Source organism: Dermacentor silvarum, chromosome 5, assembly GCF_013339745.2.
Source record: "Dermacentor silvarum isolate Dsil-2018 chromosome 5, BIME_Dsil_1.4, whole genome shotgun sequence".
NCBI lineage: Eukaryota > Metazoa > Arthropoda > Arachnida > Ixodida > Ixodidae > Dermacentor > Dermacentor silvarum.
Window position 1 is genome coordinate 114102517 of NC_051158.1, and position 26539 is coordinate 114129055.

General features: G+C 45.3%; 2 protein-coding genes across 2 annotated transcripts; both read left to right on the forward strand.

The window, feature by feature from the left end:
* On the forward strand, nt 1-25556 carry LOC119454347 (zinc finger protein 1 homolog). The gene is made up of 3 exons (XM_037716302.2): nt 1-89; nt 8889-14815; nt 20351-25556. Exons 2-3 carry the CDS (start codon nt 14522-14524, stop codon nt 20525-20527), a joined length of 471 nt encoding a protein of 156 aa, XP_037572230.1. The 5' UTR covers nt 1-89; nt 8889-14521; the 3' UTR covers nt 20528-25556.
* LOC119453729 (gastrula zinc finger protein XlCGF49.1-like) lies at nt 22404-26539 on the forward strand. The gene is made up of 2 exons (XM_037715799.2): nt 22404-22443; nt 25546-26539. Exons 1-2 carry the CDS (start codon nt 22404-22406, stop codon nt 26223-26225), a joined length of 720 nt encoding a protein of 239 aa, XP_037571727.2. The 3' UTR covers nt 26226-26539.

Genomic DNA, 26539 nt, shown 5'->3' on the forward strand with positions numbered 1-26539 from the left:
ACTCTATCTTCAGTTCCGTGCGATTATCATCATCGGGTTTGTGCCTCTGCTCGTTCGATGCCGAGTACTTTACGAGCCGTGTTTTTGAGGTAAAAACAACAACTCGGGCCGAATAAACGTCGTACGTGGTAGGTGCTGAGTTGTCGCGCTGGTGGCTGCCTAGGATATGAGGGGTGGCTAACGGTGTCAGAACGGTAGCGGTAAAAGTGGAGGGTGGTTCGTCCTGAGACATGCTTGCTGACAGTGGGCGCAAGCGGCTGCCTGAACGAAGCTTTAGGGGCTAGGCAGAGCGGGCAGAGGACTGAGGATCGAAGAGTCACCTACACCTACAATAGACTACTGCATGAGTTCTACATCGTGCGTGTTACGACTTTGAAGAAGTTCGGTGAGGGGACCTATTCGGCGTACCCCAAAACCTCGTCAAGGCATAGTGAATGCTCCTGTTCGTAATAATGATCGAATTCTAGGCTTTTACGTTCCAAAGCCACTATCTTAATGTGAGGCACACTTTATTGGGGTGCTCTAGAATAATTTTGACCTCCTGGGTTTCTTTAGCGTGCGCTCAATGCACCGTACACGGAAGTGGAAAATCCGGCGTCGGACGGACGCCGAGCCCAGACCCGAAAAATCGAAAAGTTTACTTTTCCGAACTTGAAAATTGAGCTGACCCACGTGCAATAAATACCGACCTGGCCCACTCCATAAATTGACTTGACCCACCCACAATATTTGGGTGGCCCACCCCAAACATAAATTTAGCTGACCCACGTTCAAACCCAGCCGGTCCACTCCCAGAATTGACTTTGCCCACTCCCAAAGTCTGGGTAACCCGTCCTCAAAACTGACATTGCCCAACAGTCAAAAGAGCAAGTCGTGGCCATGGGGTCCGCTTTTTGATGAGGGTGAAATCCAAAAACCTCGTGACCCGTGCATTGGTGCACGTTAAAAATCCCCTGGCGGTCAAATTTAATCCGGAGTACCCCGCTACGGCGTGCCTCATAATGAAATCATGGTTATGGTATGTAAAGCTCTAAAATTCATTCATTCGACGTTTAATTTGAGCACATATGACTGCGCGCAATAGGCGGAACACTTTCGCATTCAATGCACGTAAGAAGTCTTAAGCGCTCTGTAGCTCTTGTATTTCAACCTCATTGAAATGCGGCTGCTGCGGCCGGTATTTGATCCCACAACCTCGTGCTTGGCAGTATAAAACCAATGCCACTAAGGGTCTGTTTATAATGCTACTTTTGGGACTATACTGATGACAACAATCCACAAGTAAGTCCTTGAGACTCTTGTTGTTACACCAGGTGTATTTTACGATGCTTTACTGAGCAGGATGGACCACGCCAGGATTACCTCGGAGAGAGAGATTCAATTTTTATTGATTCCAGCAATCACGAGGGCAGACGCAGCCTCCCTCCGCCTAGCAGACGGCCGAGATTCCCTGGGTCTTGGCGGCTGCCTTAGCTAGCTGGACGGCCCAGACCTGGTCTTGCTGGTCTGAGCTGAGCAGCAGGGTCTCCCACTGCTGCCGGTTTTGAATATTGCGGCCCTCGAAACTCGAATTTTGCGGCCGCCTTCTAGCATGCCTATAGAATATGTGGCAGATCTGCCCTACCTTTACGTAATTTGTATTGATCTATGTATTGCCCTTGATAGAATCTTGCCTCGGAAAAGCATTTCTGATTTTTTCATGTATTTGAGTAGGCCGCATCAGAGTTGGACCCAAGCTAAAGCTTACTTTTAATATCCTGGCATTGTCCATCCGTAACAAATTAAGCGAATTTGTTACGATGTTTAGACAAGTATTGCAAATGTTCCACCCGCATATTAGTGGTGTACTTAAAAGCCATGTATAATACATCAATTTTGACCGCTTTAGATTTACTATTAGATGCAATTGACAGAATTGCAATAACATTTTTCATTGCCTAGTTAGAGTTCTAAACTTCGCAGTTTCCTGTTCAGAAAATTTGCAGTTTTTGACAATTTTTATAGAAAGGTGGACGACCTAATTAAAAATCAGCTTGCAACAGTCACTATATTTAAATTTTTTTTAATGCAGCAAACCTCATCTAATTTGGTGCAGTGGTTGCCAAGAAAGAGGATTCCTCCTTTGCATGTGTTTAGAGCTAAAGCTTCCTCTTAAGAAAGGCAGACTTCCAAACCTCTGCCAAAAGCAAGAAGAGGACGATCAGGACGAGTGACAAAAAATTCATTAAAAGGCAGTCCAAAGAAAATAATTGCACAGACTGCGTATCAGTAGCCTTTAGGCCAACTTGTCAGAAGAAAATACACTTTTATAGCTGGTTTTCATAGAAACGCTACTTTCGATGTCAAAAGTTAAATTTTCTCTTCAACCGGTGGATTTTCCAAATTGATTTTTTACATGTGAATTGTTCCTAAATGCTTGTCACACATACTGAACCACATAAAATGTTGCCACTGGATCTTTGTATAAGAAAAAGGTGTAAAATTTGACTCTTTGATGCGTAAATTTTCTTTTGCTACACAGTGGTAATAGCCACAGGTTCTCTTTTGGTTCATAAACTATTCAATTCAAGCCTATTCGTATTCAATTCTTTTTAATTAGGCCTTGCACTATTCAGTATTGTAACATAATCAATCTATTCGGATACTATAAGGGACAACACTAGTTTTTGCAGTTTACAGGAAGAAATACTGATGCAAGTGGAGACTCTTGATTGCTGCAAAAGAACTGTGGTTGTTGAGCTGACACTCTCTTTTGTGCAAACGCACGAAGGGGATCACTTATATGCAATAGTATGCAGTCGATGAATAAGCGCATGGCACCTTAGAGAGAGAGCCTACAAAGCTGCTGTCTCAGTTTAGGCAAAGGGATTTATCATTCTGCATGTGCCACCATGTTTAGGTTCCTTTGAGCCTAATGATGGTTCAATATACTAATCTGGCACATTAGTATATTGCACTTTGCTCCTTCAGCGAGAACTACTGTTCTAAGTGCAGGTGGAAACGTGCTGTTTATTTGTTTAATTACTGTGTAATGAGATTTAATTAAATATTTATCAGTCTAGTCTAGCAGCAGAGCAAACAGCCTGAGCTCTCTGGCAATCACAGAACGAGTCGTCATCGTTGTCCTCGAACTGCTACCGAAAACACAAGCCGCGTCTGCTTCATTACAACTGTCATTGTTATGGTGCATTAGATACGACCAAGGCCAGTATTTTGTAGCGATGCCTTTAAAGTAATAATGCCTTTTCGCGCTTATCGCGCTTTGTCAGTGGTCAGAGCGACGGTCCGCTCACAATATCAATGTTGATATCGTGAGCGGACCGTCGCTCTGACCACTGACAAAGCGCGAAAAGGCATTATTACTTTAAAGGCATCGCTACAAAATACCGGCCCAAGTTTCCTTTGTTTCTTGTTTACAAGCTTCAGTTCAGCTAGAATCCAGTTCATAATGGCATTAGATTTATCAAATAAAATAACTAATGCAACGAAGGAGAAGCGCCGGTTAGCCTGCGGGATCTCCAGCCTATAAAATTCAACAAAAAGTGCCGGTCAGTCAGACGCATCACCAGCACTTTACGCACGGGCCCGGCTCTGACTGCTGCACCGAGTTTGACCTCTCACTCCTTGCGTACCCTGTCAATAAATACCTTGACATTTGGTTGAGAGTGCTGGGTACGACTCCATCAACGCTGGAACTTCGAAGCCGAACCCTTCAACCATCTCAGCCCATGCCGGACGATCCTGCCCAGCCTTCTCGCACCATGCCTGACGATCCAGCCCAACAAGCTGCAGCCACAGCACCATCTGCCCTGGCGTGCAGCATCAGCAGGATCCTACGATTTTTGCGGGTACCGGTGATCACGTCGTCGAGGATTAGCTTGCCTTGTACGAAAGAGTCAGCATGCACAACCACTGGGACGATACCGCAAAGCTCAACAACCTAAATTTCTACATGAGCAACGTTGTACATTTGTGGTATCGTAACCACAAATCCTACATCCCAACATGGTCAGCATTCAAGACCAACTTCACGGAAGTCTTTGCTTGTCCTGCTGTCCATAAACTTCAGGCCGACACCTGCGTGGACGCGCCCAGCAACCAGGTGATAATTTCACCAGCTACATCGAAGACGTCGTTAATCTGTGCAACAGAGTCGTTGCAACGATGCCACAAGCCGACAAGATCGGGCATATCCTCCAGGGAATTGAGGACGATGCCTTCCAGATGTTGGTCACCCGAAACCCAACCACAGTGCCTGTCGTCATTGCGCTGTGTCAGAGTTACGACGAACTTCGAAGGCAGCCAGTAGTCACACGACATCCGTCCTCAGAATTCGCCGCTGTCTCAGGTCTGACGCTAGGTGTTGACGAGTCGCCTCTAATGCACCAGATAAAGGAATTCATACAAGAAGTTGCTCGGCAGCTTTCTCTGGTGCCCTTTATGAACGCGCAACCATACTCCCCATTCACACCGGGGCTACAGAGCGTCATCAAGGAGCAAGTCGCTGAGTGCCTGCCAGCTGCTGTTCAACCACCTACCGTTGCGGTGCCCTTGACGTACGCTGACGTCGCTGCAAGGCCACCCTTCGCTCCACATCCACCTCTCCAAGCTGTTGCGCTACCGCCTCCTATTCCTTTCTCGTGGCCTGCACCATAGCTACCATGCCAGCCAAATCCTTGGTGCACAGCAGACAACCAATTTATTACCATTGTGATTGTGGTATTCCGGAACACATTGCCCGCTTTTGTCGACACTGTATGCTGCCTATTTATGATAACCGCCGACCCTTGAGCACTTACGCCCCTCGACAGCTACAATCTCCTGTGCCGCCGGATGAAACACCTGTTCTCAACCCTGCTCGTCGTTCTCCATCGCCACGCCGCCGCTCCATCTCACCGATGAGACGCCAGCCAAGCCCTCTACTTCAGGGAAACCAAGTGTCGCAGTTCCCAAGGCGAGAACTGCGTCACCTTTGATTTGCCAAAGGCCTCAAAATAACCCCTGCAACGTCGTTGAGGTATGCGACGAAGGGATTCCAACATTTGCACTGGTCGATACAGGCGCAGCAATCTCGGTGTTACGCACAGGACTTTGCCGATGGGTAGGAAATGTAGCGACGTCACTTTCCATACTGTATTTGAGTACTGCACGCGCACAGCCTGTCGAACCATTGGAGCCTGCACTGCACGTGTTGTCATCGAGGAGTCGCATCATGTCATTGAATTCGTTGTACTGCCATCCTGCTCCCACGATGTCATCCTAGGCTGGGATTTCCTTTCGTCGAACAATGCCATCATTGACTGTGCCCACACCAAGGTAGAGTTTTCTTTCCGATGCAGCTGTGGACCAAGATCCTGTGACGTCTACAAAAATGCATGTGGCCGAAGTTAGTGATATCCCTCCTCATTCAGCCGCCGTCGTCTCCGTATCTTGCGCATCAGCACGTGACGCAACCATGCTATTCACGCCATGTGACTTCGCCCATCGCCGTTCCCTTCCGTTGCCCTTTACCATCATCGCCCTCAGTGCTGGCCGTGGTGTCGTGTGTGTGCAATGTGTCTTTTTTGCCAATTACTTTCCATCACGGAGAGTGCCTTGGTTACGCTCAAGCTGTGGATTCTTCAATGCTCTTCGATACTCCCAGCGACACACATTCGACGTCCCTCGCCGCCCTCGACAGTGCCAATCGACTGCTGTTAGAGTGCTTCCATCTGGTGATCTGACAACCACACAACGCGTGCAGCTTATCAGCTTGCTACGCGAATTTACCACCTCCTTCAACAGCCATCAACATTCTCTCAGCCGCACCACCACAGTATCGCACAGCATCGAAACCGGTTCGCATGCCCCACTCCGGCAGCGTCCTTACCGTGTCTCAGCTTCTGAACGCCGTGTCATAGACAAACAAGTGAGTGATATGCTTCGGTGTGGCGTGATTCAGCCGTCCCATAGTCCGTGGGCATCGCCAATCGTCCTCGCAAAAAAAAAAAAAGAAAGCTGGTTTTATTCACTTCTGTGTTGATTACAGACGCCTTAACAAAATTACGCACAGAGTCGTATATCCCCTACCGTGCATAGACGATGCTCTTGACTGTTTGCAAGGTGCCGAAATCTTTCCCTCTTTGGATTTGCGGTCTGGATATTGGCAAGTCCCCATGGCAGAGGCTGACCGCTCGAAAACCGCCTTTGTCACACCGGACGGATTATGCGAATTTAATGTCATGCCATTCGGCCTATGTAATGTGCCCACTACTTTCGAACGTATGATGGCCATCATCTTGCGTGGTCTCAAGTGGCACACGTGTTTGTGCTACCTAGATGATGTCTTCTCACATGATTTCCCGACTCACCTCCAACGACTAAGAGAGGTATTAAGCTGCCTTACTAAGGCTGGCCTGCAGCTTAACATCATAAAATGCTTCTTTGCTGCCTGTAAGCTTATCATCTTTAGCTCTTACCAATTTTGCAGGATCCAGAAGGCGTGCTTCTGGATCCTGCAAAACTCCATGCAGTTGCAGAGTTCGCCAAACCCACCAACCTGAAGACACTACGCAGTTTCGTCGGCCTCTGCTCCTATTTTTGCCGCTTTGTGAAGAACTTCACTATGATCATCAGCCCTTTGACTCAACTGCTGGCTGGAGACAACGCCCTATCCGCCTGGTCGAAAGCATGCGATGACGCGATCACGACCCTTCGACATCTGCACGACCCTTCGACATCTGCACGACCCTTCGACATCTGCTCACCTCTCCTCCTATTTTCCGACATTTTGACCCTGCTGCCCCAACTGAGGTCCATACAGATGCTAGTGGAGTCGGCCTTGGGGCGATTCTTGCCCAACGGAAACGTGGTCTTGCGGAATACATTGTTGCTTATGCTAGCCGCACGCTGACAAAGTCGGAGCTAAACTACTCTGTTACAGAAAAGGGGTGTTTAGCCATACTCTGGGCCCTTACGAAATTTCGACCTTACTTATACAGCCGCCAATTTGATGTAGTAACCGACCACCATGCGCTGGTGCTGACTCTCCTCATTGAGAGACCCCTCTGGCCGCCTGGCACACTGGGCGCTCCGTTTGCAAGAGTACGACATCCGGGTCATGTACCGCTCTGGACGCAAGCACACCAATGCCGACGCTCTCTCCCACTCGCCCATTTCACCTGACATGCACAGTCTTTGCCCACTCACCTTTATCCTGTCAGCACTTGCCATCGATGACATGCACTCTGAGCATAGCAAAGACCCGTGGATTTCTTCGCTTTTAGAGTTTCTCACTGATCCTGCCACTGTCACAGCATCTAGGATGCTATGGCGGCAGGCGCATCACTGTTATTCGCAACCAACTCCTCTACCGTCTCAACTATCTCCCCAGGGGTCGGCAATGGCTCCTCGTAATACCGCGTCATCTTCGAGCTGATTTATGTGCATCGTTTGACACTGATCCCCAGTGTGCACACGGTGGCGTGTTAAAGACCTAGACCTGCCTTGGGCTTCAGTATTACTGGCCTGGCATGTATAAGTTCGTTCGCAAGTACGTCCCCTGCCTTCTCGACTGCCAGTGCCGAAAGTCGGTCCCTACTTCCACTGCCGCACCTTTGCAGCCGCTTCCTTGTCCATCCCGACCTTTTGATCACGTCGGAATTGACCTTTACGGTCTGCTTCCTTGTACCGGGGCTAGCAACTGCTGGATTATCGTTGCAGTGGATCATCTCACACGCTATGCAGAAACCTCTGCACTTCAGTTTCCCACTGCCCAAGGCGTTGCATCATTCATAATGCGGCATTTTGTTCATCGACACGTAGCCCTTCGGGAACTTCTTAGTGATCAAGGTCGCGCTTTTCTATCTGCAGTCGTGACGTCGCTTCTGAAGGAGTGTCACATCATCCACAGGACCACTAGCGCATACCATCCACAGACGAACGGGTGGATTGCCATGCACGTCACGTCCGACCATTCCAACTGGGACGCTGTGCTTCCGTTTGTCACGTTCACCTGTAATACTGTCACTCAAGCCACCCACTGGCTTTCCTCCATTTTTCTTACTGTACGGCCGCGAACCTTCCTGCACCATCGATACCATTCTACCCTACCAGCCTGATTCATCAGAATGTGTTCCTGTCTCTCAAGCATCGTAGCATGCTGAAGAATGCAGACAACTCGCCCGCTGTCTTACCACCGCAGATCAGACAAAACAGAAGCTTCGTTGTGGTGGCTCTGACGCCCCAAGCTTCCCTTCCGATTCATTGGTTTAGCTGTGGGTTCCACCTTTAGCTCCCGGCCTTTCTTCTGAGCAGCTCCCACGATATCATGGACCTTACTGTATAATTGAACAAACTTCCCCCGTGAACTATGTCGTAGAGCCTGTGTCGCTGTCTTCTGATCAGCGTGGTCGCGATCGCGAAACTGTTCACATAGATCGGATCAAGCCCTTCTACAATCCCTTTATGTTACCTTATGCTTAGATCGCCAGGATGGCGCCTTTTTCTCCGGGGGACAAATCTAACGAATAAGTGCCAGTTAGCCCGGCGCATCTCCAGCGCATAAAATTTAACAAAGAAGTGCCGGTCAATCAGGCACATCACCAGCGCTTTACGCACGGGGCCGGTTTGACCTCTCACTCCTTAGACTTCTCACTCCTTACGTACCCGGTCAATAAACACCTTGACACTAAGCCTTTAGTCACAGAACAGACTCAACCAAATTTATTATATTTCACTGTATCTAGAAATTGGAAATATTTAGTATTTTATTCAATATTCGGTGGTTATTTCTCTAGAATTATTGTGTTCGAGTGGACTTAAAAATTTCATTTGTTCAGCACCTCTGTTGTAAACGAAGGGTTGTGCAGGTGGCTAATCTGGTTGTAATCTTTTAACTCTTGTCACAGGAAGACATCATCGCTCTGCCCAGCAACAGTCGAGAACCAGTAGTTGCAGCACAAGTGCCTCAGCTGTTGTGATCATTGCAACTATGGAACCACCAGGCTGTCTGCTCTCTTCATGCACAAGTGCCACCACACAGGCGGGAAGTTACTTCACTGTCACTAGTGCTGCCCTTGCAGTCTTTCGCACAAGAGCAACTTCAAGACACTGGTTGATATCCTTTGCACGGTCTGACCACCTGAGCAGTCACTTGAGCAACTGTACACTGCCGTTATATGTGTTAGATGGATTACTAACCTGAATAGGCACCATGATAACTTGGCACTATGTAGAGTTGGTAACTTGCAGTCTAGGTGCTCCTCATGAAATAAACAATTGGGACTGTGCAACTGTGTCCGATATGAGCTGCAACACCGTGCCAATGGTCTATAGAGCTTCAAGACTGCATGACAGCACCAACATATGAAGCATTGAACTAAAGACCCGTCTCAGTTACTGGCATTTGTTAAACCAACGTTTCGTATGTCTGTGCCAACGTGCAGTACAGTTTTAATGCGACAGCGTTAAGGGCCCCGTGTCGCAGAAAATCCAGTGTCGGCGTGCGATGCGGGTGGCGGAGAAAATCATCCCCAACCACCCTGGCAGCGCAGGCCCTCCACGTGGTGCAAGGTTTTGGTGAACAAAAATTGAATTTCTCACAGTGAAATCCGTCAGGAAAATGGTAAAGTACGACTTTACCATTTGGCGTCGGATTCGCCGTTGGATTGTTTACCAATTGGCATCCGATTGTAAGTTGAATGTACGAGAAAACATAATTCTGCTACGAGGAAGCTGAAACACAAACCCCTTTTCTAGCATTTCTGCCAGACCTACAGCTGTGCGTTGTGATGGGAACGGGTCCCGATAACGCTATCGCTTTCTACTCTTAAAGGCGAAGCTTAAGCATCCTCCAATTTTTCCAGCCTCTTTGACAAGGGCACCAAGTTCCAGCCCACATTGAACGCAACCGTACATATATGTGCATTGAACTGCACAAGCCTGGTTGCATTCTTGTGCATCAAAGAGGACAAGTGTGACTATGTGCTGTCGTAAACTGCAATGTACAGTCTCTTCAAAGGATATTCCAGCAGGATATAATAAGATGTTTCATCATGTTCGAATGTAACTGTGACTGCCTGCAGTGAAGGTTAAAGAAGCTCTTGTTTTAATGAGATTATGTCTGTTTATGAGACCATGTTCATGTGGTATTTCTTTATGTGAAGACATAAGAAACTTAAAAGTGAACAGCAATACTTGCTGCCGGGCTATCTGGTACATGATAACTGGAGCGAAATAGACGCGCAACAACCACGGAAGGGAGACGAGAAAGAAAAGTGCACATTTCGTATATTCATGTAGCAATGCTAGTTATACAGCAATGACCTAAGAAGACAGAAGAAAGCCACATAGGTGCGTATGTATGTGCATTTTTCTGTCCTTGGCCACTTTGCACTTTGTTTTTCTTACGTTTATCAAAGACTATGCATTCAGTATTGTGGCTTAATGCTAGCCCGACAAGTTATTTGTTAATAACACCTTGGTTTTCCTCTTTCTCTACCTTCATCTGTGTCACTCGTATTGAAAAATAATAAAGTGTTTGCGCTATTACTATACAAAATATTTACAACTAGGCGTATTAATTTTTGTTGTTGGCTTTAGCTATGTAAATTTTTCTGCACCTGTGCGACTGGTTCTTTTGGTGTTATTGTCTATGGCATGATATGATGCAATCTTTGTATTTTTCAGCTTTTTCTTGTCTCCAAGTTCTAGGACTGGTGTTGCTACTAGGATATTTTTTTTTGTTGTTATATTCAGATCAAGGTTTTACATTTCTTCTTAAACATAGAGGTTTCCTTACAGCAAGGGAGTACTTAACTGTGATCGAGAATTTAGTCAACACTATCTGTTTCACAGTGTGAAATTTATGATCGTGTATAAGGAATGTGCATTGTTAATTCTTGTTGATATTTGAATGATTGCACTAATAGCATCAGATCTTGTTTCATTATCATTAACTCGTATTAATTGTGTTTCGTTCTCCAAGAGAATTCAGTGGTGGCACTAGAAAGCTGTTTCATTATTGCCATTGATTGCACTCATTATGAGCTCTTTATGAGAAATCTGAATGTTGAGCGGGATGTTATGATGCATATTCTTAGTTCATTCCTTCACTGGTTCGACTACAGTACTAAATACCTTGTTGCCACAAATGTGCCACATTTCTCCCGTTATCTTTGTATGAAGCCATACTTTGACTCAGCCATGCAATAATAAAATACACTGTACACAGTGCCATTATTACTACTGCCACCGTAAAACTTGAACTGAATGCGGGAGCCAGCTGCCCCCATGACCGTCTGCTCTATGAAGTCGTACCGGCTCGAATGGAGACAATAGTGTGGCCAGGTATGTGACACCTGTTGACAGTATACGTAACCAGTCATGGCTCCGCTGACCCAGAGACAGGTGGTGGGTGCACATCCCCATTTCGGAGTCACACTAGCCGGAGGCTGCCTGGTGTCAGCACTGGGCCAAGGTTGGCTCAATATCTGTCGCTACAACACAAAATAAAGGCAGATGATCAGATATCGGGGTGTATACACTGTTTCCTGCTTGAAACGGGACACCATGCAGTTTAGTCTACACCTTCAGTTTGAATGGCATGGACAGTGCCTGTCAGAGTGCCACAAGCGGAGCACCTTGCCATTATATGGGAATGCGCATCCACTGCCTGTTTCTGGGTCAGCAGAGTGAGAACTTGTTACATATACAGTCGACAGACGTTGCATGCCTGGCCATACTCTCCTTGCACTTACAGCCGTTTCGATTTCATGGTGCAGATGGTCATGTAGGCAACTCTCTCTTGTGTTCGGGTTAAGTTTGATGGTGGTGGTACAAGTGGGGGGGCAGTAGTACCGTATTTACTTGATTGTAACGGGCCCTCGATTGTAACGCGCACCTGTTTTCCGTGACCAAAAGACCAAAAAAACATCCTTTACAGTACCGCGCACTTCATGCTTTCATACAGAAATAAAACTTTCACTGATTTGGAAAAACAAGGATTTACTCCCAATGCGCTAATGTTGCCATGAATAAAAGATGTCGCAGTTTTGACCGAAAGATGAAGCATCGATTGCGATAGCAAATTAGTAGACAGTGATACGAAGTAAGGGTAGTAGTTTTATCGACCGTATAAACTTGTAAACAATCGCTTACTAACTTAACAAGCATAGTGTCACACGCACACAAGCGCTCGATGACTGCGGAAACTCGCTGTCGAAACGCTGGAGTGACGAAGCGTGGCAGCAGCGGTGAGCAAATTGACTCTCATGCTAGCACGCCTCTCGCTTCAACGTGAACTATAAGCAGCGAAAACACAGCGCGCGGCAGTAGACTCCCCGTCCCATCACGGATCGCTATCAAGATAGGGCCAAAGACCATCGTATGGCCGAAGAGGATCGTCACAGAATAGGTCCTGCTTCGGTCCACTGAAACCCTTCTGCGTTGCTTTGCTGGCGAAAATCCTCTCCTCGTGTTAGCGTCAGTCCCGCGTGCAAGTTTCGGATTCTCCAAACTCCCGTAACACGGCCCAATTTCTGTCCGTCTCCCGCACACATGATCACTTTACTTTTAAATGCGGTGTCAGATGGACTCGGCACGTCTTGCTGGTAGGGCAAATGCAGAAAACGGGAAGACTAATGGTAGACTAATGCCTTAGCAGATGTACTACAGCACATGGAGGAAGCTACGGCAACTAGGCTCGAAGTGTGTGCGAGGTGGCCATTTTGAAATGCCGATGTGGCTATGGTAACGTCGTACTTGACTCAAAAGCAACCGCGATTTTTGGACTAATTTTATCGGAAACAAAGTGCGCGTTAGATTCGAATAAATATGGTATGTGGCAATCTTATTTTCTATACCACAACAAGATTCTTTCAGAATGGCACTTGTACCAGCCTCTGATTGGAGTTTCTAAACACTAAAATTAATTTGGAGCCCGTGTTCTTTTGTTTTAGACTCAAGAATTAGCTGTGCTTTGCTTCCTTTGTTTATACCGCACAGTAATGCATCTGTTTTGGTTAAAATAAGTATGGGAGCAAAAGAGCGTTATAAGCCCACTGGCCCATTTAGATGCTCAACGGAGTACTAGAAGTATAACTTACAAAATTTATTTTGTGCTGTGTAATGCCTGTTGTGTTGCATCCTTTTGTCTTGTAAAAACAATTATATATTAAGGCACATTGCTGGTTGCTTTGTCTACAATGGTCATCACCGTGGAATACATCTATGGAGTGTATTGCCTGTTCTTAGCTAAGATAGCTCTTGGATTGCGAGACCGCATTCCTGGTTTACCTTTTTGGAAATGTTCGTTTTCTTATTATTCAATGTTCATTATTGATCCACGTTCCTGTTTCTTGGTTATTAATATCTTTCAGGCTTAGCAAAACAAACAGTGACACATTAAAAGAACTCGGATGAAGAAAATAAGCAAGAGGAAATGCTGAAGCAGCATCTGACCACACTATGCAGAGATAATTTGTGTTGTGCTTTGTTTTTTGTGCATTAAGCACGTAGTAAATAGCTCAGATGATGAAATACCAGCATAGAAGCACATAATACATGTTATAATGGTGCTATTTGACTAACGTCATCTGATCTCAATTGAAGACTTAATTTCCCGAGCATTCTTCTTGTTGTCTCAGATGGTTCATTCTATCGAAGAAAAGCTTTCGCTTTTGTAAGCTCATTGACAAGGGGACGCTATAGCTCGCATTTATACGATTGCATTGCGAACAACTATGTGATGTTGGAGGTTATGCTTGTCCAGGAGAGTGGTTGTTTTGGCATTCCAATGGGAACAGCAGGTGCACCACACTTCTACTGTTTTGATAATGGCAATGTCACCTTTATTGCAATGGTTACTGGTAAGTGCGCTGTAGTAAAGGGCCCACACTGAAAGAGAACGTCAACACAATCACAATGCGTAACACGTGCAAGTATGGTGCACCAATATCAGTGCACCAAGTTTGTCGTTTAAAAGGAAAATATGCTAAATAGGTCACGGTGATATAAGTTGTCTTGCAGCACTGTAGTACTTATGTGTAAATAGTTTTTATGATTATTTTCAAAGATATCATGAAAACTTCTGCACCATGGCAACTTAGAATGAAAAGCTTGTTGATTTATTCCGCTAGAGCGACAGCATATGCAAGCACTACGCTCCACCTCTCACTTCAATAACTTTAACTGTGCAAAACTTTATTTTTTTTAAGAAAGTATGTTTGGATTTTATAAACCTTTTCACTAAGCAATCACATTTATAATGATATAATAATAATATGTAATGAGCAATTCAAAAAGGTTAACCAGCTGGGCTTTGTTCTGTCTTATTTTAGATCACCCTCAAGCTAAAGGCTCAATATTAGCACTAGCACCTGTGTGCATTTCGTAAGTGCAATTTTGTTTACATTGTGCAGGGTCAATTTATTCTTCCTCTCCTATAACTGCCGAGGATGAGAAGTCGCAGCAAGAACGCCTCCACCACGGTGATTTCTGTGACTGTGAAACTATAGTACTGTTCTGTCTGGAAACACACACCATGTTCCACACAGGCGAACGTTCATTTAAATGCCATTTGTGCCCACAGAGTTTCTCACATAGATGCAACCTGAATGATCACTTGCACGTCCACTCAGGCAAGTGGCCATGTCTGTGCCCCTCATGCCCTCAAACTCTTGTGAGTAGCAGCCATCTCAAGAGGCATTTGCGCATTCACGCAGGCAAGCGACTATACCGCTGCACCATCTGCTCCAATTTCTTTGTGCGGACTGATAACCTGAGGATAGATATCGTTACGCGAACAAAGGATGAAGCACTGGAGACTATTTACAATGTACATATACTAAAGACAACTGCAGCATTGGCCAGTTCAGCAGATAGCTCGAGACCAATGAACAGTTTGACTTCTTCGTCGGGGCGCTCGCACGCATCGTCCACAAGAAACACGCAGTATGCATGTATCTTATCCCCAGCGGCGGAAGCATCGTCCCAGTGCATCTAAGTATTGGTGGTAACAGGAGAGTAATAATGTTTTACGTGTGCGACGTGCACAACGTCAGTGAAATTAGGGGCAGATGAGACACTGGTACTGACTGGAGCCATTTCATAAGTAACTGGAGTCGTGGCACGCAGCACTTGATTAGGGCCTGTATACTCATACTTGCAAACTCTCCAGAATTGTTCAGGAGTCTCCCGAATTATGATCACATCTCCCGATTGTACGGACGCGACCTCAAATCTCCCGAAGAGTGGCCGGCACAACAAAGCATTTGTTTAGTTTATTTTTAATTTTTTAATGCCCTAATGCTATAATTTTATTACGCCTTATAATACAGTCGAATCTCAATAATTCCAACTCGAAGGGGCCGAAAATTTGTTCGAAATAAAAGAAGTTCGAATTAAAAGGACGTATTTTTGAAGTACTCGAGCACCATAGCATGTCATGAACGGTGCGAGTTGTGAAATATCGCGGCGCACAAGCGCATAGCAAGTGTAACTTCCCACGCCGGCCAACGCGCGCTTCTCGATAACGGCAGAAAACGAAACTTCAGGGAGCGGGCGGCGCCGGCAGGTGCATATTCGCTGGTCTCTGCTGCGGCAGATGGAAGGGATGTGTCCAATGGCAATGTGGGTTTCGAACAACAGAAAGAAAGGGGAATAACCGGCAGTGTCGTGACGCAAATAATTATATGCAAATGTGACATAGGGTAGGGCAAAGTCCCAATCTGTATGGAAGGATGAGACTTACTTTGTGGGAGACGCCGAGGTGACCTGCCATTGGTAAGTCGTGAAGTTCTTGGAGAACAGTTGACCGGAGGTGCTTAGGAATGACGTGGAGTAGGGCAGGACCATCAGGGTGCATGTTGTGGTGGTATAATACACCATCCCGGAGAACAAACAAGTGAAGGGACGAATCAGAAGGTAAAGATTCCAAGCGATCAATGATGGCGTGCAAGGTGGCATCACAGAGTTGTTCGTCAGCGACGTGTAGTAGCTGAGAAACGGAGAAAATGCAAGCATCAGCATCAGTGTCAGGGTCGGCGGGTGGTTCGTCCACGGGATAGCGTGACAAAGAGTCTGCGTCTTGATGTAGGCGGCCCGACTGGTATGCCACTGCATAGGAATATTCTTGTAGCCGCAGAGCCCAGCGACCAAGCCGGCCGGTAGGATCCTTGAGTGAGGAAAGCCAGCAGAGCGCATGGTGCTCCGAGATTACAGAGAAGTGCGTGCCATACAAGTACCAGCGGAATTTGGAAACCGTCCAGACGAGAGCCAGGCATTCACGATCTGTAATCGAATAGTTGCGCTCCACTGCTGTGAAGAGGCGGCTAGCATAGGCGATAACACGATCACGTCCCTGTGGGCGTTGCGCTAAGACGGCTCTGATACCGTGAGCACTGGCATCGGTATGGACCTCAGTAGGAGAGGACGGGTCAAAGTGGGCCAGTATAGGTGGCGTGGTGAGAATGTTGGTTAGGTGGGCAAACGCGGCACGAATATGTGCGAGTAGAGGAAATTCGAGGCAAAGGGTACCGACAGAACAGGTGATCAAAGCTGAATGCACCGTGAGAAAGTCTAGTCCGAGGATTAGGTCTTGGGGACAATTAGTCCGCACTGTAAAAGGAACGGGAACATGGCGGTCGGCGATACTTATACGGGAAGTACACATTCCAATGACGACAGCAGTGCTGCCACCGGCAATGCATACGGCTCGTGTAGTAGCAGGCGTGAGAACCTTCTTCCGTTGACGATGGAGGTTAGAACTCATTATTGACACCTGGGCTCCAGTATCTATTAGCGCCGTCAAAGGGACGCCGTTGACATGAGCATAAAGTAAGTTCTGGTTCGTTGGGAGCGTCAGTGGAGGATTTTGACACGATGAAGATAATGCAGCACTACCTCCAGGAGCTGCACGGTCTAGTTTTCCATCCTAATTGTTCGGCGACGAATAGCGGTGTGGCTGGGGCGATGGGGACCAACGGCGCTGAGGTGCCATCGAGCGAGCGAGACGGACTGTCATCGACAGATATGTCGGAGGTAGGAGGCATCTGGTGAGGCGAGTTGTGGCAACGGTCGGCAAATGGGCAAGGAGATGGGGAAAAGTAGCTCGAATGTGGGGACGTCCAGGAGGTGCGGCAGTGGTGAGCTACGTGGCCAATTCAGAGGCAAAGAAAGCAGATTGGCTTGTCGTCCGGAGTTCTCTACTCTGTAGGGTTGCGATATCTGGGAGGGGAATACAGTTCGCTTCGAGGCACAGCTGTCGGCACCGGTATGGCGTATGGTCGGGAGACAAAGCAGGCAGCAGGAAAACCGAGGTTGGGAAATTCTTGCCACACAACTGCCTGAATGAGGGAGATCACTGGGGCTGGTTGGTCAATGGTGGAGTCAAGTGGGCATGGATGAAACGGGACAGGACTTCCAGCCTCGAGCTCACGGCGAACAATACGTGTGACGTTCTCATTGAAGGGGGGTGAAGCGGTAAGGTCGACGCAGGACGACGTCGCAGCCCGTGTTAGGGAGACGGGAGAACTGTGGAATGACGCGGCGGCATTCCTTCACAATGACGTCGATGGTGGAAGCATTGTTGAAGATCAACAAGTTGAACATGTTGTCCGCGAACCCTTTGAGAACGTTGCCTACTTTGTCAACCTCAGCCATTTTCTCGTCGACTTTCCGGCAAAGAGCAAACACGTCTTGATGTACGAGACGTGCGATTCAGTGGAAGGCTGTACTCGGGTAGCAAGCTCTTTTGTTGCAGCCAGCTGCTCACCAGTCGTATTTCTAAAGAGGTCGCAGAGCTTCTCCTTGAAAGCATCCCAGCTATAGATCTCGTCGTCGTGTGCCCGGAACCAGACATGAGGTGTTCCGCCCAATTAGAATAGTACATTCGCTAGCGTTATGGTAGGGTCCCAGCGGTTGTTTCGGCTAACACGCTCATACAGGCTGAGCCAGTCCTCAATGTCGACATTATCTTGGATAGAGAATATGCCAAGATCGCGGGGAGTGGCAACTGGGACGTACGTTGTTGAGTTGCAGGAGTAGAAGCAGACGAAGTGTCATCACCGGGAGCCATGGTGGAATGCTGGACGGTGCGGCTGCTGCGGAGCTCCGTGGCGAAGACGGGGAACGCACTCTCCACCAAAATGTTATGTGAATGAAGGATTAAACACTGGAGACTATTTAGATTGTATATTTACAAAAGACAACTGCAGCACTGGCCAGTTCAGCCGGCAGCTCGAGAGCAAGGAACAGTTCCGCGCATCGTCCACAAGAAACACGCAATATGCGTGCATCAATACGATATGCATGTATCAACTCACCAGCTGACCAGGAGACACTTAATGATGCATTACAATGCATTCATAAATGGTGCGAAGATTGGCGAATTAAAATTAATATTCAGAAATCTGCAGTGCTCACCATAACTCGGAAGAAAGAAAGGACTGATTAGAATTATGCAATTTATAACAACGGCATTCCAAGCGTTGACAAGCACAAATATTTGGGTATAACACTTTCACACGATTTCAAGATTGAAACTCACGTAGGCAACATCACGTCATCTGCATTAAAAAAGCTTTTTTTTCTTAGACGCCGACTCTGCTCCGCGCCACCTAAAACGAAACTGCTAGCCTATACTACTCTGGTTCAGCCAATCCTAGAATATGCCATAATTGCTTGGTTTCCTCACAATAAGAAACTTTTATCACAACTAGAAGCTGTTCAACTTAAGGCAATGAGGTTTGTATTCAACAAATACACACGAACTGATTCGCCAACAGAGATGATAAATAAAGCCAGTTTACGAACTATTGAAAACAGAGAGAAACTGGCAAGACTAAAGTTTTTGTTCCAATGTCTGAATGGCCACATTAAAATTGATACATATAAGTTCATTTCTTTAACCACCACCAGACCAACCCGACATAAGCGCTCCCGAATGCTGGACGAATTCACAGCCAACTTAAACTGTTTTAAATATTCATATTTTCCACTTGTAACTAGGGAATGGAATAATTTAGACAAAGAAATCACTGACACTGAGTCTTTAAACAGTTTTGTATCCATATTAGAAAAAGTATTGTTAGCATCTCAGTTAAATTAACTACTATTACTTTTTTTCGCTAAAAAATAATCTCTTGGCATGTTATCTCTGTTACCCGGCCAGTAATACTAATGTCTACGCAGAGTACTTGTTTTATGTATGGCGATTTTATTTGTTGTGATTATGTATACTCTGTGTACTTTTCCTTTGTTTCCCAATTGAAAACATCAAGTAATCCGTGTAATGTTGCACCATGTTATGAGAATCACCCTAGTGACGATGGACTGGTATGAAGGCAACTCAAGTTGTCGTCCTCAGCATAACTACCATGCGGCACCTTTTTCATTGCAATGCTTATGACACTTGTTTCCGGATAATGCCAGTACCGTTGCTTCCATCCAATATTTATCTGTAGAATCGTATTGCCTTAGGACTCTGAGGGCTTATTTAGGCGTTTATACTCGTCAGGGCTTTGGCACTTATGTGAAATTTTTTACTGTGTAGCGGTGCCTGCAGATGCTTCAATAATCTGCTGTTCTTCAGCTTTAAGGTACTTTAAATTGAGGAGACATGCTGTCATGCTATCTTGTCATGCTATCTAATGCGTTAGCATTCTTACGGTACCTCACACGCTTTCCAGGGGCCAACTATCTGTCTATGTATGCATGTTTGTATCTAATCATTTTCCTGATTACCTGGGTCACTGGGTAGTCTGTGGACGAATGAGTACCTAGTGCATTGGGCTGCTGTGCTGATGGTACAGGATTCGAAATCAATCATTACAAACTTTTCTTTGCTGCTCTGTAGTTTGTATATGTTTGTATGTTATTATCAAAGAAATGACAGTATTATCTTCTCCGTAGTTACCTTTTAAAAACTTCGCGATTTTATTTGACTGAGGCGGTAGCCCATGATATCACTACAGTCCACGTCCTCTCACCTTAGTAAGTTTTATAGTTTAAAACTTTTATTGGTGAATGTTTGTTCAGATTTCACTTACCTGTTCAATGGGAAATCATATATGTAAATACTATTAAGGAAATCCAACAGGACAACTAGTTGTGCTTTGTTTCATGTTTTCTGATATCCCCCTCAAGGCACTGGACAGGCAACATGCTCATTATTAACACTAGCATCTGTGCGTTCTGATTTTGACATTCCGTAATTGCAGTTTTGTTTTCATCATGCAGGATCAAGGCGTCCATCCTCTCCCAACAACTACCTATGTTGCAGCACAGATGCCTCCACCGCTGTGACTTCTGTGAATTTAAAACTAGAAAATTGTTCTTCCTGAATACACGCATAAGGGTCCACACAGGCTAGAAACCATTTCAGTGCCCCTCATGCCTTCAGTCTTTTGTGAAAAGCAGCAACCTCAAGAGACATTTGCACATCCACACGGGACCATATCACTGCACCATCTGCTCCAAGTCCTTTGTACAGGCCGATAACTTGAGAACACATCTGAAAACCATAATGGCACACAGTAGACAGCAGTGACATTGGTGTACTATTTTGGATAAATGTAGTCTGAATGTGAAATCTACATAGTACGTGTGCAGTATACTGTGTGGTGGTGTGCGTTGCGAAGGGGCCACAAGTTTTGCTATGTTTTGGCATATGTTGAACTGCAAAGAAATTTGTTGTAGTGACACTGCTTGCATTACAGTAACGATATTTATGCAGTATGCCTGTATGGGAAAGCTCAACAAAGTTATAAGATATCATTCATCAACTATGCCTTGAGAACAGTTGTGTTTGTAGTAAAAATAGCCATGATAAGTTCTGAATGTATAGCCAATTATTGGGGCTGCTTGGTCACCTCGAAACTTACTGCTGCATAAATGAACATTCTTGTGAGTTTCATGATCTTGGTAATCCTTTGAGACGCCAGTTGGTTGTGTTGATTGAAAGCCTACTTTCACCGCATTTCTTACATCTTCATAACCTTAAAGAGCTTACAGCTGCAGAATAGATTAGGAGTTTTCCGTTGTTTAGTGAGTTTTGTCAAGTTTACGGAATGTGGAATCTATGCGAAAACTCACTGCAGGAACGTAAGATATGCAAACATCGACTATTTCATGTCTACCAGGCTTGAAAAGCACCTCTCCAGCCACTCGAAAATGATGACTGGCGCAACACATTGTAAAAATCAATGAAAGAAGTAAACCTGCTATCTACAATGACATACTCACCGCCAAGCAAAATACCCAACCATCTACCTTCATACTCCTTTTACTAAAACAATTTGCTTGTGTAATTCAAGCTTGCAGCATTATTTAAATCTGAAAGATTTCAAGCAGAGTGTCGGAATGGAACGAAAACAAAAGCGAAACAAAGATTTTATTGACCGGAACGAAAACGTAACCGAAACGTTCTTTATTATTTTGTTTCGGAGTGAAACCGAAATATTTTGTATCCCTTTTCATTTAAGGGGGAAAGTCGGCAATCCGAAACAACCGACGTATGGCAACGTCCGAATTAGCGCGTATCTCAGGGGTCCGTATGAACACCTATCTCACGCAGGCATAGTGCGACCAATAGCCGGTCGAGCACTCCCCTAATCTAAGCATGCTGCTCGGTGCACTAGCAGATCGGCATGGTAGCAAAACCCAAGGCTTGCGTGCTAAAAGCTTATCGTTTCATTTTCTACTGGTACAACGCTTTGTTACCGAAGTTTTATCCTTCACTTGTGTTCGTTTAAGTACGTCTTAACGGCAGTGTGGTCTCGAAATACGGCGAGTACATTCGATGACGTGCTGCTTCTGAGATCATGCTCAGTGCCTTGACTCAAGGTGCTAAGCATGATCTTAGAATTCACTTATTGAGAAAAATTTTCTGGTTACATTGCTTCTAAAATTTTTGCATGCTAACCAAAACTGTTATGAACTGTTACGCTTCATTATTTTTTTGTTCCGAAGCGGAAGCAGTATATAACTTTTTTTTTTTTCATTGGAACGAAACTAAAGCTAGTACGAAAAACATTTGTTCCTATATCCTGGTTTCAATATGTATGGGACACATTTTAAATATCCTTACTTTAATCGATGCTCTTGCTGTTGATGCACTACCTTGGAATACACTATTGTGTACGTAGTGTCTAAAAGGGTTAAACAGCATATTTTTCTCTGCGGCAGCCACTCCTTTGTTGCACACAATAATTTGAATGTTGGAAGTAATCGGCATTCTTGTCTCATGTTTCTCAAAAGCATTTCCTCTAAAAGACACCTTCAAACACTGATTTATCGCTTCAGCTTCACAATGTACTTGTTCGCTTTTTCCCTCTTGATTTACAAACTATAATCCGTCTGATTCTGTCACGCCATAAGATTCAGCCTAGTGAAGCGGAATTGATAAGAAAAGATCAATTAGAATCATGGTCCTCTGGTTCAATACCGTGTGGAACTTTGTTCATGGTAATGCTTATTCCAGAATTCATTCTTGATAATACCCGGGATGTTTCTTCTATTGAATATTTACCCATGGAATTTTACTGTCTTGCCATTTAGGATCATTCTAGGTGTTCATTCTTTGCCCTGCTTTTTGCCGAAGGTGAACTTTCTCTTCTGTGTCACTTTTTCTGGAGGTTTTGTAGTGATTGTCCTGTTCGTCAACGCCAGGGTACTGATATCCTGTCGTATGTATTTAAATGAATTCAGATACTCTCAAGCTGAAGAACAGCGGATTCATAGATTCACGCCTTTGTGGTATCTAATGCTCCCTTTCTTTTTAGCTGTGGATTGTGTGTTGACATTGTAGTAGCATGATGGAACTTTATTGAGTCATATTAAATATATTGCGCAATGTTTCATAAGATATTGTATGTACAGCCTTTGTCAAAGAAAAAGAGCCAGTAGGAGCACGAGCGCTGCTATGTATTTGAGGAATTCTTCGTGCTGGAATGCTGTGATGAGTGAATACTCTTTGATCCTTTGACAAACACAGCAGGAAGCCGACTAGACATTTCGTATTCATCTGTCATCAATGACATAATGGCTTTTACTTTTGAAAAAGGCTCTACGCTTAATGTTGTGCTACGTGGCCGGCAGAAGATGTTTATCCTTGATAACACTGTTGTTCTCCACTTACTCTGCCTACTTAGTGTATTTCTAGTAGACGAAGAATGCTGTATTCTCATCCCCACTAGGTAGCATTTGAAGAATGTGTGATCGCTTCTTTAGTGGCCGTGTGTTTGTGAATGTTTATTCATCTGTGAGACTGGTTTCTTCCCTATTTTTTTCTGGGGGCATGATAAGACGTCTTTTGTATTCATCTCGCATACCTCGCTGTAGTGCCTTAGCAGCTGTGGTGTTGCACTGCTAAGCACGGAAGTCGTGGGGGTAAAATCTCGGCCCTGGCAGCCACATCTTTATGGGGGCAAAATGTGAAAATGCCCGTGTGTTGTGCATTGGGTGCATGTTAAGATTTACAATTGGTCAAAATTAATAATCAATCCCCTACTAGAGCGTCCCTTATAATCAGATGGTGGTTTTGCCACATAAAACCCCAGAGTTCACTTATTGTTAAATCACATTTTTACTGCCTGTTGGATCTAATAGGTGCACTCCTTCGAGGAGCCTTCTTTCTTAGGAGTCTGTTTGAGCGACAGTGGAAGAATAGACTAGGTGTCTCAACGACGCTGCTGCGCCAATGATTTTTTTTGGTCGTGGAACATTGGGAAGTCAACCACAGCACCTAGTGCGGTGTGCGGGGATCCTCTGCCATGTGCATGCATAAAAGAATCGCTAGTAAATTGTCCCATATTTGACCGTGTTACCCGTCTAAGCTTCTTGTGAGCCTTTGGGAACCATGCTTAGGTATGTCCTCCTAAATATTTAAACTTAGTAGCACTATACAAACCTAAATGTGCTTCGCAACTCGTGCAAGTCCCCTGTAGAGACTATAGATTACTGGGGGAGCCACAAATAAATAATTTCTGGGGGTACTAGGCCACGGTTTCAGAGCTTTACGATACGACTTCACGGGCACACATGGGACAAAGCACAGAAAGGCGGTTTCAGCAGGATTCATTGTGACACTGGCAAATTGGCTCCTTGAATTGTGCTGCTTGTTGTCACTAACATTGTACTTATGCTGTTTAAAGCGAAAGCTACCCTACAGAAGTGGTCGCACATCAAATCAACACTTCTGTGCCCACCGTGGTAGCTCTACAGCTATAGCACTGCCCAACATCGCAGGTTCGATCCCCACTGTGGCAGCCGGATTTCAATGGGAGTGAAATGCAAAATGTTCATGCACTTACATTTATGTGCACATTTTTCAAGAGTACCAGGGTATCAAAATTATTCTGGAGTCCGCCACTACAGCGTGTCTCATAATTAGATTGTGGTTTTAACACTTACAGTCCCATAATTCTGCCAACACTTCTGCTGTGATGTGATGTGCCATGTGAAGCAGTGGCAATGCTCAGCCCTGCATAAACACTAAGTTTATTTTTTTCATTAAGTAACATCTCGCAACACTCAGTAGTGAGAGAGCATACCCTGAGCACCAGGTGCATACTGAAATTAATAAATTGCACACATTGTTCGAAATGCATGCACTGGAAGAATAAAAGTGCAATTTTGAAAATTCGATAAACAATCATGACTGCACAGACATTTCCCAGCTGGATATATATTAATGCTTGAATGATGCTCTGAGTAGCTAGGGTAATATTATAACAATTCTTTATGACCAAAGCAATGCGTAAAAAGGAGCTGTACTCACAAATTAGAAACTTCAAAGGTTCTTGTACATCCAAACCAAAATGTATGCACTGCATTGATTGCCTGCTCAGCTCAGTACATCTCTATCATTGCCTGCATGTTAACGCACAGTCGAGGCTACAGTGCAGCAGTTTTCACCTGCGACGCAACACAAGCACATCTAGACAAGCACGGGCGAAAAACTTGCTGAAAACACCAACTACGACATTGTTTGACGATGCATGACCATACTGCAAATCAAGATCATAGAGAGAGTTCACTAGGTGTTTCCTGGTTGCATATTCACTTTTTCTTCGCAAACACCATGGCAAGAAGTAATACAGAAGCGGCAAGAGTGAGTAGTGCCATGGAAAAAGTAACATTGTGCATTAAAAGGTTGTTCTGTAGCAAAATATGTTAGCACAGGGCCTCCCGCTGCTAGCAGACAGAACATGATGGTCCTCCAGCACTGTAGCGCTCCTGTCGACAAAGGGAGGAAGCCTGAACGGAATTGTAGTCCGCTCACTCTGCACGCAGATGGTGCCGTCGAGACACGTGTCTCTTCTTCCACTGTGGTTTGAGCCATGTCATCTTCTTGTATATATAGAAATAACCTCACTGTAATTCTTTGTTAAAAACCCAATTCTTCTTTCTCCTACTACCACTATATTTTGCATTTCATTGTGTTGGGTGCTCCATAAAAGTTGAGTGATAGCACTTGGACGTTTATTTATTTTTCCCACTGAAAACCCTTTTTATGAGGTTTTTTCATTAGCACTAGCATCTGTGCATTCCTATTTTGCTATTAAGTGCAATTTGGGTTTCATTGTGCAGGTTCAAATCATTCATCCTGTCCAACGACTACCGAAGATGACAAGTTGCAGCAAGGACACCTCCACCACTGTGATCATTGTGACTATGAAACAGGAAAACTGTCTGATCTGAAAGCACACGTTAAGGCCCACACCGGAAAGCTGCCCTTTCAATGCCCTTTGTGCCCTTACAGCTTCTCACGCAGATGCCTCCTGGTTAGGCATTTGCGCGTTCACACAGGCGAGAGGCCATATCAGTGCCCATCATGCTCTCTGAGCTTCTCACAAAAGGGCACACTTAACACACACCTGCGTGTCCACACTGGTGAACGGCCGTATAAATGCCATTTGTGCCCTCAGAGCTTCTCACACAGAACCGCTCTAAATGTTCATTTGCGCATCCACTTGGGCGAGCGGCCATATCATTGCCCCTCCTGCTCTCGGACTTTTGTGGATAAGAGCCATCTGAATATTCACCAACGCATCCACTCAGGTGAGCGACCATATCAGTGCCCCTCATGCCCTCAGGCTTTTGTGAATAGCGGCCATCTGAATGTTCACCTACGCGTCCACTCAGGCGAGCGACCGTACAGCTGCACCATCTGCTCGAAGTCCTTTGCGCGGTCTGGTACCTTGAAGAAACATATGAAAACACAGCACCGTACTTGCACTGAGTAAGTCACCAGCCCTGTAGGTGTGCATCATGTATTAGGTAGAGTCAAGTTATGAATCTACATACCTGCGCAGTGTGCTGCATGGCATTGTGGTGCATCAGGAAGCAAGTGTTGATAAGTCTTTATATGTTTAACTGCCAAGCCACTTCACAAGATGTTTCGGCATAATCTAGCAAGTTGCAGGGAGAAAGGGCTGATATTGCTTTCATTTATGAAAGGTATCCTTTCATGTGCAGGCCTAACAAATTGAGAAGGGATCATCCCTCAACTTTGCTTTCAAAACACTGCTGTTTGCATTGAGATAGTCAAAATAAATTC